This window comes from Epinephelus fuscoguttatus, linkage group LG19 (assembly GCF_011397635.1).
Source record: "Epinephelus fuscoguttatus linkage group LG19, E.fuscoguttatus.final_Chr_v1".
NCBI classification, from domain to species: domain Eukaryota; kingdom Metazoa; phylum Chordata; class Actinopteri; order Perciformes; family Serranidae; genus Epinephelus; species Epinephelus fuscoguttatus.
In genome coordinates, this window is record NC_064770.1 from 38,298,288 (window position 1) to 38,312,444 (window position 14,157).

General features: G+C 35.8%; 1 protein-coding gene across 7 annotated transcripts in view; it reads left to right on the plus strand.

Annotated features, from left to right (window-relative positions):
* caskin1 (CASK interacting protein 1) overlaps window positions 1-14,157 on the plus strand; it is a 176,018-nt gene that overhangs the window by 145,458 nt on the left and 16,403 nt on the right. For 6 of the 7 annotated variants that reach the window (XM_049561026.1, XM_049561029.1, XM_049561031.1 and 3 more), the window contains 3 exons: window positions 3,136-3,217; window positions 3,777-3,886; window positions 10,835-10,945. In XM_049561026.1, the coding sequence (XP_049416983.1) occupies window positions 3,136-3,217; window positions 3,777-3,886; window positions 10,835-10,945 (303 nt within the window). The remainder of the gene's footprint in view (window positions 1-3,135; window positions 3,218-3,776; window positions 3,887-10,834; window positions 10,946-14,157) is intronic. The other variant, XM_049561030.1, reaches the window with a different exon arrangement.

Consider the following 14,157-nt stretch of genomic DNA (forward strand, 5'->3'; position numbering starts at 1 on the left):
TCTTTCTAAGTTTCTAAATTTTTCTTAATTATTGGTTTTTCATCTGTGAATCAGGTTAGAAAAGAAAAAAAACAAGGTTTCGTTGTTTGTTTGTTTTTGTCAAGATAATTTTGTTTTTGTTCTTATCTTTTTCTGACAATTTAGGTATAGTGAAGATACTTGTTGTCATTGTTGTAATTATTGCCATTAGTATTGTATTATTATTGTTAATTTATTTATTCATTTTTGTTTGTTAGTTTGTTTTTCGTTGGGTTTTTGTTTATTTGTTTGCTTGTTATTTGATTATGTTTTTGTGGTTTTCCTGTGTTCTTGTCAATTGTTCCTTTTTCATTATACATCTGTTATACATTAGAGTGTAATGTTTGCTTGTGTGTAGTTACTGCCTTCATCGTGGCTCATGGGGATCCAAATAAATAAATAAATAAATAACTAAATAAATAAATAGATAAATATAAGCCAGCTACGATACCGGTCAAATGGTGTGCAGATGGTGTTACAACAACAAACACTTAGAAAAATTATTATTCAATTATTATTGAAAATTTAGAGAATGAAGATTGTAGTGCACATTCATGTAGAAATATTTTTTTCTTAAGATTCTTTCTTGAAATTTTTTATATTATTATTTTACTAAGTTATTGTGTTCTTTTTTTCCTTTTGTGTATTTTCAAATTTGATTTTATTAATACTTGGTGACACTGTTTACGATAGGGGGAATAAAAGAAAAAAAGTTTATAAAATATTAATGTTAAAAAAAAAGGAAATTTAGACAATAAATCACCAGATTATATTTTCTCTGACTTGCGTCTCGGGGGCTTCCGTAGACTTGAGACAAACTACAGAACAAATAAATGCAGATGCTTTCACACAGAGCCTGATGACTCACTGGATGATGAACTGACTGTGAAAACATTGTGTATTAAATGCTACAGCCTCACAGTCACCGTATCTCACAGTGCAGACTTGGAGAATCTAAACCCTCTACTGTATCACGCTCTTAGATACACACATACGTATATACGTCCACAGAGACATTGTGCTGTATGAGTTCTTAATCTCAGGCTGAATCTCCCAAGGTGGTTTTTTACTCATAAAAGCAGCCAGCTGCGCCTGTCATACATTTCCAGCGAGCATTCGGTTAAGAAACTGCAAGTCAGGTATTTTTCAAACCTCCTGAAACATTAATGCAGCAAAATGAGACTCATATGCAGCCAGACTGACTGGTAGCATCTGTCTGCTCTGCGTCTTACTCCGTTCACTCTTAATCAGCACGAGTCAGATTTTTATTGCAGTGCTCGAAGGCTTCAGAGCTGAGTTTTAAATGTGATGAATGTAGTAATAGTCACTGTACACACATCTCTGTTTAAAGACAGACGACCCTGCAGGGATCAATCTTATCTGACATGATGAGCTTTTAGAATTTTTGTTTCTTAACGAGAGGTAAAAAACAACCAATTTTTTTACATTCTCGTGTAAAGGTCCCATCTGGAATATATGACCAGGATATAAAGTTTGCAAGTCATGCTTTTGGAATGTACAGTACAGGCCAAAAGTTTGGACACACCTTCTCATTCAATGCGTTTTCTTTATTTTCATGACTATTTACATTGTAGATTCTCACTGAAGGCATCAAAACTATGAATGAACACATGTGGAGTTATGTACTTAACAAAAAAAGGTGAAATAACTGAAAACATGTTTTATATTCTAGTTTCTTCAAAATAGCCACCCTTTGCTCTGATTACTGCTTTGCACACTCTTGGCATTCTCTCCATGAGCTTCAAGAGGTAGTCACCTGAAATGGTTTTCCAACAGTCTTGAAGGAGTTCCCAGAGGTGTTTAGCACTTGTTGGCCCCTTTGCCTTCACTCTGCGGTCCAGCTCACCCCAAACCATCTCCATTGGTTTGGGGTGAGCTGGACTATGAAGCCGACTATGAAATGGCCCTAACAGTTCAATGGATTTATGACCAAAGTAAAACAAGAAGTACACGTACGTTTTCCTGCTGCTTGTTCCATCTTGGGTGTAATCACAGTATACTTGAGGTAAAAGTCATAGTATGTAATATAGTAGGAAAAAAATATTCAAAAGTCATAACATAGTATCTGAAAAAAAAAAAATCCTAGTATAGTATGTCCAAATAATAGTAATAATAATAACAATAAGTCATAGTGTAGCATGTAAAAAAATCATTTAAAGGTCATTGAATAATATCATAAAATTTAATAAAAAGGTTATAGTATAGTATGTCAAAAACAATTTTAAAAAAAGTCTCAGTACAGTGTGTCAAAAAATTTGTTTAAAAAAGTCAGTCTGTGGGGAAAAAAATCACAAAAAGTTGTGGTATAGTATGTAATCAAAAACGTCATAAAAAAGTGTTAGTATAGTATGTGAAAAAAAAATTGTAAAAAAAAAAAAACTCACTGTATAGTTTTTCAAAAAAATTGATTAAAAAAGTCATAATATAGTATGTGAAAACAAATTATGAAAAAATAGTATAGTACGTCACAGAAATATTCATAGACAAAAATTCATAATATATAGAATTTTAAAAATCATTTCAAAATCATAGTATATCATGAAAAATGTCATAGTCCAGTTTGTAAAAAACAAAATAAATAAATAAAAATAATTTAAACATAAGGTCAAAAATTGTCAGGTGACTTTCAATACAAATGTCTCAAGAAAACTTGAAGGGAACTTTCCCATTATCTTGTAACTGTCACTTGTGACCACAGAGGCCACTGTTGAGCCAAAGATACATTAACTTGTTCACCAAAATATCTTAATAAAAGACGATCATTAAAGGCAGACTGTGTGTAATGTGAGAGTGACAGACTTAGGGAGAGTTATCACCCATCTCTGCAGCTCCTCTCATCTTTGTGGAGCTTTTAGCACCCTTCAGCTTATTGTTTTGGTTTTTACGACCTAAAACTCTCATTGCTTCCATCAACCGTGTGATAAACCTCTGCCCAGCACCAAAAACCAGACAAGTTACAGACTACTAGCTGGTGAACATAGTGAAACACTGGAAGTTCTGTGCATGTTTGTCAAAAGATTTCTGCTTTGATTGCAACAAACTTGAAGTCACTACGTGCCTGTTGATGTGGATGCTTTTGTGTTTGTGCACCTGCAGCTTCTTGCCACAGTGTTGTCCCAGTCTGCCAAAGCCAAGGAGCACCTACTGGAGCAGTCCAAGTCTGTGGACCAGCCGCCAGGTAGGACAGGGCGACCCTCCTGCAGCCCAGTCACTGTTTCACTGTGTTGAGGATTTCAGCTCATGAATCATAGAAACAAAACCTGCAGAGTTTATTAAACTGCAGAGAGCGAGGGGGCGTGGGAGGAGGAGGTAGGGAGGGTGTTTGAAGTAGAGGTATAAAGATTAAAACCAGGGAAGAAGAGAGTCGTGTTTGAAAAATGAGAGTCATAAACCACTGGTCCTTTGATAAATGTCATTATATCACTTCTACACACACACAAACAAACATGCACACACACACAGATCTTGGCTGGTTGAACAGACAGATGGCCAAGGCAGGGCATGTAGGAGGAAGTGTAGCAGGGTGCGATTGGTTAAGATGGTTTGTTTTATGTTGGAAAGCACAGATCTGATTGGTTCCTTATCGCAGCAGTAAAGAAAACTGACAGAAGGAGTGAGTTGGCGGAGGAGGGTAGAGGTCAGGTTGGAAGACACGTCCACTCATCTGTTGATCCATCCAAAGTTTACCCGTGATAGGGCCACAGCTTGACACCGGCCAATGGTGTTTCTCCCGGCAGGCTCCGCAGGCTCCTCTCGGACATCAAGCCAATCGGGTTGTCCACTCCACGAAGCGCCGCCTTACGACGCCACGGCAACCAGGAAGGGGGAGGGGCAAGGCGAGGGGAAGGTAGGACAGTCCCAAAGTCCCACAGATTCAGTCCTCCCTCCCTCTCTGATACAAACACGAGTCACACACAGACAAATCAACATCTAACGGCAGCATGATGTAGCTCAGTCACCTCAAACACAACCCTCACACTCTTCTACACACACAGACTATATATTCATACACACACACACGAGTCACACACACACACATCAAGATGTCCCAGCGGTTTCTCTCGCAGCTGGCCTCGTCCGTGCTGCGAGTGTTCGGATGCAGCCACGACACGGTGAGTGTGTGAATGGAAGATCTCCGGCTTGATCTTGTAGGAATCTGTGAACAAGAAATCTTGTGTGTGAGAGTGTGTGTGTGTGTGTGTGTGTGAGAGAGAGAGATCCTGTCCTTCTCTTGTTTATCTGCTACCTGCTGTCCATCGTTATTCACTCCTTTTAGTTGCAGCTCCTCTTCCTCCTTCTTCCATTGCAGTATTTTTCTTCTGTTGCAGAGATAGATGTCTCTCAATTGATGGTTGGTACTGTAGGTGCGTCTGAGGCAAGCAGAACTCTCAATATATCAGTGTGTGTGTGTGTGTGTGTGTGCTGGCAGGTGCCCAGCAGTGTGCATGTCGTGGGTGGACCAGCTCGGCACAAGAAGTGTGAAATCTGAGCTCTCACCATGTACAGTAAGCTGTTATTTACTGTAGAGTGAGCGTGTATGTGTGCGGTCCCACGTTTAAGTTCATGTCTCATGGTATAATGATTTCAAGCTTGATGAACCGATGAACATATTTAAATAGCAGGTGGTCATGGTGGTTGTGTGTGCATCAGTGCCTACAGTATGTGTGTGTGTTGGTGTGTGTCGGTGTGTGTGTGTGCTGTCATGTAAGCTATGTTCTCACGGCCATCTGTTGTTAGCTTGAGTCCTGATTCCTCAGCACCCGCCGTACTCGTGTTTCCCTCGGTAGGGTAAAGAGGAAGAAAGATGGGAGGGAAAACCAATCAGCTGTGACGGACAGTGATGAGGAGGAGGGTTGTGGGGAAAGACTAAGAGGAGAAGAAGATGAGGAGACAGGCAGAGTGGAGAAGGACAGAAGAGATGTTGGACTTTAAAGAGAAGCAGAGTGCGTGGGAAGAAGTCATGCAGTGGTTTTACAGTTACACTGAGTCCTGCAGCTCCGTCCCTGCTGTCACCCATCAGCATGTGGAGCAGGACATTAGAGCCGGCTCCTGGAACCATTTCCAGGTGTCCTCATCCTGTTAGCATCACTGTAGACAACAGCCGGGCTTTGGAAATACAGCAGCTGCATATGGAAAGTTGTAAAAAGTAGTGATGGGCGGACTGATTCTTTTGACTCCTTTGAGTTGATGCATGTAAATGTTTCAAATATTTAGAGTTTTCATACTTTTTTCAAAATATGCTGTGTTTCTCCAAAACACATGACATACTCTCCTATGACATTTTTTGATGATTTTCGACAACATACTATACTGTGACATTTTTTGATTTTCGACAACATACTATACTATGACATTTTTTGATTTTCGACAACATACTATACTGTGACATTTTTTGATGATTTTCGACAACATACTATACTATGACATTTTTTGATTTTCGACAACATACTATACTATGACATTTTTTGATGATTTTTGATGACATACTATACTATGACATTTTTTGATGATTTTTGATGACATACTATACTATGACATTTTTTGATGATTTTCGACGACACATATACTATGACTTTTTTTGATGATTTTCGGCAACATACTATACTATGACATTTTTTGATGATTTTTGATGACATACTATACTATGACATTTTTTGATGATTTTCGACAACATACTATGCTATGACTTTTTTTGATGATTTTTGATGACATACTATACTATGACATTTTTTGATTTTCGACAACATACTATACTATGACATTTTTTGATGATTTTTGATGACATACTATACTATGACATTTTTTGATGATTTTCGACGACACATATACTATGACTTTTTTTGATGATTTTCGGCAACATACTATACTATGACATTTTTTGATGATTTTTGATGACATACTATACTATGACATTTTTTGATGATTTTCGACGACACATATACTATGACTTTTTTTGATGATTTTCGGCAACATACTATACTATGACATTTTTTGATGATTTTCGACGACATACTATACTATGACATTTTTTGATGATTTTTGATGACATACTATACTATGACATTTTTTGATGATTTTCGGCAACATACTATACTATGACATTTTTGATGAAAAAGTGACAACATACTATACTATGACGTTTTTGATGAAAAAGTGACAACATACTATACTATGACATTTTTGATGAAAAAGTGACAACATACTATACTATGACGTTTTTGATGATTTTCGACAACATACTATACTGTGACTTTTTTTGATGATTTTCGACAACATGCTATACTATGACATTATTTTGATGATTTTTGATGACATACTATACTATGACATTTTTTGATGATTTTCGACAACATACTATACTATGACATTTTTTGATGATTTTCAGCAACATACTATACTATGACATTTTTTTGATGATTTTTGACGACATACTATACTATGACATTATTTTGATGATTTTTGACGACATACTATACTATAACATTTTTTGATGATTTTCGACAACATACTATACTATGACATTATTTTGATGATTTTTGACGACATACTATACTATAACATTTTTTGATGATTTTCGACAACATACTATACTGTGACTTTTTTAATGAATGACACACTATACTGTGACATTTTTTGATGATTTTCGACAACATACTATACTATGACTTTTTTTGATGATTTTCGACGACATACTATACTGTGACATTTTTTGATGATTTTCGACAACATACTATACTATGACTTTTTTTGATGATTTTCGACGACATACTATACTGTGACATTTTTTGATGATTTTCGACAACATACTATACTATGACATTTTTTGATGATTTTCGACGACATACTATACTGTGACATTTTTTGATGATTTTCGACAACATACTATACTATGACTTTTTTTGATGATTTTCGACGACATACTATACTGTGACATTTTTTGATGATTTTCGACAACATACTATACTATGACTTTTTTTGATGATTTTCGACGACATACTATACTGTGACATTTTTTGATGATTTTCGACGACATACTATACTATGACATTTTTTGATGATTTTCGACAACATACTATACTATGACATTTTTTGATGATTTTTGACGACATACTATACTGTGACATTTTTTGATGATTTTCGACAACATACTATACTATGACATTTTTTGATGATTTTCGACGACACATATACTATGACTTTTTTTGATGATTTTCGGCAACATACTATACTATGACATTTTTTGATGACATACTATACTGTGACATTTTTTGATGATTTTCGACAACATACTATACTATGACTTTTTTTGATGATTTTCAGCAACATACTATACTATGACATTTTTTGATGATTTTCGACGACATACTATACTATAACATTTTTTGATGATTTTCGCCAACATACTATACTATGACTTTTTTTGATGATTTTTGATGACATACTATACTATGACATTTTTTTGATGATTTTTGACGACATACTATACTATAACATTTTTTGATGATTTTCGCCAACATACTATACTATGACATTTTTTGATGATTTTTGATGACATACTATACTATGACTTTTTTTGATGATTTTCGGCAACATACTATACTATGACATTTTTTGATGATTTTCGACAACATACTATACTATGACATTTTTTGATGATTTTCGACAACATACTATGCTATGACATTTTTTGATGATTTTCGGCAACATACTATACTATGACATTTTTTGATGATTTTTGACGACATACTATACTATGACATTTTTTGATGATTTTCGACGACATACTATACTATAACATTTTTTGATGATTTTCGACAACATACTATACTGTGACTTTTTTTGATGATTTTCGACAACACATATACTATGACTTTTTTGATGATTTTCGACGACATACTATACTATGACATTTTTTGATGATTTTCGACAACATACTATACTATGACATTTTTTGATGATTTTCGACAACATACTATACTATGACATTTTTTGATGATTTTCGACAACATACTATACTATGACATTTTTTGATGATTTTCGACAACATACTATACTATGACATTTTTTGATGATTTTCGACAACATACTATACTATGACATTTTTTGATGATTTTTGACGACATACTATACTATGACATTTTTTGATGATTTTCGACAACATACTATACTATGACATTTTTGATGATTATAGACAACACACTATACAATGACTTTTTTGATAATTTTTGACGACATACTATATTATGACTTTTTTTTGATAATTTTCGACGACATGCTATACTATGACTTTTTTTCATTATTTTAGACGACATACTATACTATGACTTTTTTTCATTATTTTAGACGACATACTATACTGTGACATTTTTTGATGATTTTTGATGACATACTATACTATGACTTTTTTTCATCATTTTTGACGACATACTATACTGTGACTTTTTTCGATAATTTTCGACGACATACTATACTATGACTTTTTTTGATGATTTTCAGCAACATACTATACTATGACATTTTTTGATGATTTTTGATGACATACTATACTATGACTTTTTTTGATGATTTTCAGCAACATACTATACTATGACATTATTTTGATGATTTTTGACGACATACTATACTATAACATTTTTTGATGATTTTCGACAACATACTATACTGTGACTTTTTTTGATGATTTTCGCCAACATACTATACTATGACATTTTTTGATGATTTTCGACAACACATATACTATGACTTTTTTGATGATTTTCGACGACATACTATACTATGACTTTTTTTGATAATTTTCGACGACATACTATACTATGACTTTTTTTCATCATTTTAGACGACATACTATACTATGACTTTTTTTCATCATTTTTGATGACATACTATACTTTGACTTTTTTTCATCATTTTAGACGACATACTATACTATGACTTTTTTTCATCATTTTTGATGACATACTATACTTTGACTTTTTTTCATCATTTTAGACGACATACTATACTATGACTATATATAATCATTTTTGATGACATACTATACTTTGACTTTTTTTCATCATTTTAGACGACATACTATACTTTGACTTTTTTCATCATTTTAGACGACATACTATACTATGACTTTTTTTCATCATTTTTGATGACATACTATACTTTGACTTTTTTTCATCATTTTAGACGACATGCTATACTATGACTTTTTTTCATCATTTTTGACGACATACTATACTGTGACTTTTTTCGATAATTTTCGACGACATACTATACTATGACTTTTTTTTCATCATTTTAGGCGACATACTATACTGTGACTTTTTTTGATAATTTTTGACGACATACTATACTGTGACTTTTTTTCATCATTTTAGACGACATACTATACTATGACTTTTTTTCATCATTTTTGATGACATACTATACTATGACTTTTTTTCATCATTTTAGACGACATACTATACTATGACTTTTTTTCATCATTTTTGATGACATACTATACTTTGACTTTTTTTCATCATTTTAGACGACATACTATACTATGACTTTTTTTCATCATTTTAGACGACATACTATACTATGACTTTTTTTCATCATTTTTGATGACATACTATACTTTGACTTTTTTTCATCATTTTTGATGACATACTATACTTTGACTTTTTTTCATCATTTTTGATGACATACTATACTATGACTTTTTTTCATCATTTTAGACGACATACTATACTATTACTTTTTTTCATCATTTTTGATGACATACTATACTTTGACTTTTTTTCATCATTTTAGACGACATACTATACTATGACTTTTTTTCATCATTTTTGATGACATACTATACTTTGACTTTTTTTCATCATTTTAGACGACATACTATACTATGACTTTTTTTCATCATTTTTGATGACATACTATACTTTGACTTTTTTTCATCATTTTAGACGACATACTATACTATGACTTTTTTTCATCATTTTTGATGACATACTATACTGTGACTTTTTTTCATCATTTTAGACGACATACTATACTATGACTTTTTTTCATCATTTTTGATGACATACTATACTGTGACTTTTTTTCATCATTTTAGACGACATACTATACTATTACTTTTTTTCATCATTTTTGATGACATACTATACTGTGACTTTTTTCATCATTTTAGACGACATACTATACTATGACATTTTTTGATGATTTTAGACGACATACTATACTATGATTTTTTTTTCATTATTGTAGACGACATACTATACTATGACATTATTTCATGTTTTGTGGCTGCATACTGCACTATGATGTTTTTTTTCTGTAATTATTGACAACGTGCTATACTATGACATTTTAATCTCTGACATGCTACTGTAAGAATTTAAAGCCAGTTAGTCTGCTGTTCCTAATCTGTGGCTCTTGCTGTAGCAATTTGAGAAACTGTGACAGCGCCTTTCAACGTCCTACCTTTAGCCTGGTTTTCACTTAAGGGCCAAGCAGGGCTAATTATTCAACTTCATCAGCATCATATAATGATCCATAAATGTGTAAGAATTTTTCTGTGACATTAGTGACTAATTTCTTTTATTGAAGCAGCATGGGTGAATAACCCAGAACAAATTTCCCACTAAATTAAAGTTAATCTTGATATTTATAAACTGACAGACATGATGAACATTTCTTTGCTGTAGCATCTTAATTGTGGCCCCTGTTTGGCCCTACTTGGCCCTGATGAGAAAAAGTGGCTGTTGAAGAAGCAGAGATGGAGCCAGTGACAGCATGCCCCCTGTCTTCTCTCCCGTAGAGCTCAGAGGCCGTTGTCCAATGGCTGAGCGACTTTCAGCTGCAGGTCTACGCTCCAAACTTCCTGGGCGCTGGGTATGACTTGCCCACCATTAGCCGAATGACCCCGGAGGTAAGGCAACTGATCCCTGATCCCTGAACCCCAGAGAGGTCGCAGGCACCTCCAAGGACCACAATGGAAACAAGTCTGCACGACTTTGATTTGTGCTGTCCTTGATGTGTTCAAGATGCATGTACACCATTTCCTTTAAACTCTCAAATGAGCACAATTAAACCACTGAACTGATGTCAGCTACCCCTCCCACCTCCTGCCAAACCTTCCACCTCTTCCCTGTCACCTACGTCTCCCTCTGACCCCTGTTAAAATATTCTTTGTCCTAAAACTACACATTAGCATTTACAGAAAAATATTATCATGCCTCTGAGTATTTTCAACATGTGAGTAAAGTAGATTCAAAATATTCAGAAGACTGAACAGATTAGAAATGCAAATTTTTTTTGCATTGAAATTGCCAAAATAGTTGCTTTTTTGGATAATTAATAAAAAAAACTTAAAGCAAGTTGTTCCAGTGAGAAAAAGATGGCAAGTGACCCTAACCAGAAAGGCTCACACCATGTTTAAACACATCAGAGAATCACCTTGCAAGGTCTTAAGCAGTAATTTTTGTCGTTAAATGTGAGACGTTTGTGTCAAACACGTCTAAAACTTCACAACCAGAAACAAGAAAGTGAGTTTGGTTACTCGCTGAGTTGGTCAGATTTGTGGAAAAGTTGCACATAATTTACAGGAACTGGTTGAATTTGCATTAATTGTTGCGATCGCTGTTAGTTACGGCCACCGGCTGCTAACAAATAACATGTATTAGCTCTCCTCCTGCCAACAACAACATGGACTTGTTGTTCACATTGTTGCATTACCAGGAAAAAAAGGATGTATTCCCTGATGCGTTATCTTATTTGCAGATAGGCCGATAGCAGTCAACAAGGCAAACGTCGGCCGATACCCACAACACAGAGGCTCTGTAGTCTGAACCAAAACCGTAAACTTTATTACTCCTTTCATCCTTGAAAAAGGCAACACATATTGTTGTGGAATAAAGAGACTCGAAACACAAAGGGGTTGGATATTTGAGGGTTTACTCACAAGAAAGCCAAAGAATTGGTGCATCCTGATAGTGACAAACAACAGTATCAGCTGACACACCCACAAGCTTTCTAATACACATTAAAAAGTGCTTCCTGTCACTTAAGCTGCTGTTTCTGTTATTCTGATAACCAGAACTATTGCCTCTCTTCACCCGCCCAGATTTGGTCAGTCATGTCACGTCATCTACACTTTAAGAGTTTGTGAGGTTATCTACATACCATCCATATATTAGATCCCTTCTTCCTGTTCTTACCCTTCACAATAAAAGCTCTAGACAAACACTAAATGACTGTTTACTAGAGGGAACTTGCATTCAGAGCATTTTGCTACAAGGAAACTGAATAAAATAGCGTACAGTAGGTCTGGATGTACAACAACTTACCTCAGACTGTAGTTCCCACAAAGTTGCATCACTGCTGGTAGGAACAGTTTTGATTCAAACACTTGGCAGGCGAGTATTTCACTTTTTTGTGTCATTCATTCGTCATGCCCCTGGTGTGTTAAGGCGTTAAGCAAGCGATGAACTTGGAGTGTCAAGTTTTAAAGACTTGGACCTTAAGCAGGCAGCAAGGGTCCAGTGAAAAATGCGCTAAATTTGCATTATGGGCAATGTAGGATCTATTGTTCTTATCTGTCTCTTATGAGCCCCATAATTTACGGCCGGTATACACTGTGCGATTTTGGGCTGTCCCAGACGAAAGATGACTATGGTGGGAGAAACATGGCGATATCTTTGGTCGTGGCTCTAAAACAACGGTCTTACGTCACACTGTGAGACAGGTTCAAGGACGGCCGTTGTCAACGTCTTGCGACCAAAGATAACCTGAGATAAAATTCTGACGGTGTCAGAAATTTAGGATGACTATCTCACAGTGTGACAGCTGCTACGACCTACGTCTACTAATCAACCAATAGAAATGCAGCACGAAATGACACAATGGTCACTGCGACACTGGCGCTAAACCCAAACAAATGATCGCTTGCCATGGAGGTGAAAGGAACAAAAAAAAGTCTGTGGAACTCCCAGAAAGAGGAAAGTTTGGTGGAGCTGTGGCAGCAGAAGCCTTGTTGATCTGATGTTTCCTCCAGCTGCTATCATGACCACCAGAAAAAGACGCTGCATGGAAGGAAACTGCAACTGCAACTTCCAGGTCAGCAAACTACCTATGGTAGCGCAGATGGATGACATACGCTGATGCGGTGCATATTGACGTACGTCGTAACCTGCGATTCAGTAGTAAATGACCATCATACAATCTGCACACATCAAACTTGACGTCGTACCAAAGTTTATTAGATCCACGTCTCACAGTGTGTCATGCAATGATCGCACAGTGTATAGAGGGCATTAGGCTGCTGTCAGCCCTAGAGTGGTCTCCTCTGGTCTGAATCAGGGACTCATGTTGTTTCAAAGTTGTATAATTGCCTAGAGTTGGTTGGTGTTCTCACGGCAGCATTTACAAGAGGACCAGATCAAATGCCTTGTGTGAGAAAGCTGCTCTTGATTGGTCAGAATTTCCATGTGGGAAAAATCCAGGAAGTAAAGCAAACGTTGAAGAAGAGTACACTTGCAAGATAAATGTGACACTTTCTAATGTCACAATGGAGGGACAACTACGCAGGTTGATTTTAGCGCTGCTCATCGTGGACTATATTGCTGTCATTGTTCATTTTAGTCAAAGCATACAGTTTGAAAACGAGGCAAACGCGGCTCCAACTAGAAAACAATGTTTTGATGCATTGGATGTGCTGAATGTGCATATTAAGGCAGTACAGGAGGAGGTGCACATTAATAATCCTCCAGGACTGTAACATGCTCATGTTTAACACAAACAATGTGTCATGTGACTGCAGTTGCTTCACATCCAGGTCGGAACACCTTCTCACCACAAACCAACCGCACCAGAGTTCCTTTGGAACCGGACTGAGACCACCTCTTCAAGAAGGTCTCAGTCCGGTTGTTTTGGTGCACACCTGAGTGTGATTGCTGTGTTCACACCTGCCCAAACGAACCACACTGAGGAGGGGAACCAACCTGAGTTTGATTAAACCAAACCAAACAGGGCAGGTGTGAACGCACCTTAAGTGAAAGTGAAGTGCTAAAACGTCTGAGTACCGCTCAACGCTAAATATTTAGAAGAGTAACTACATGTTCAAATAGCACCAGGCAAGTTCTT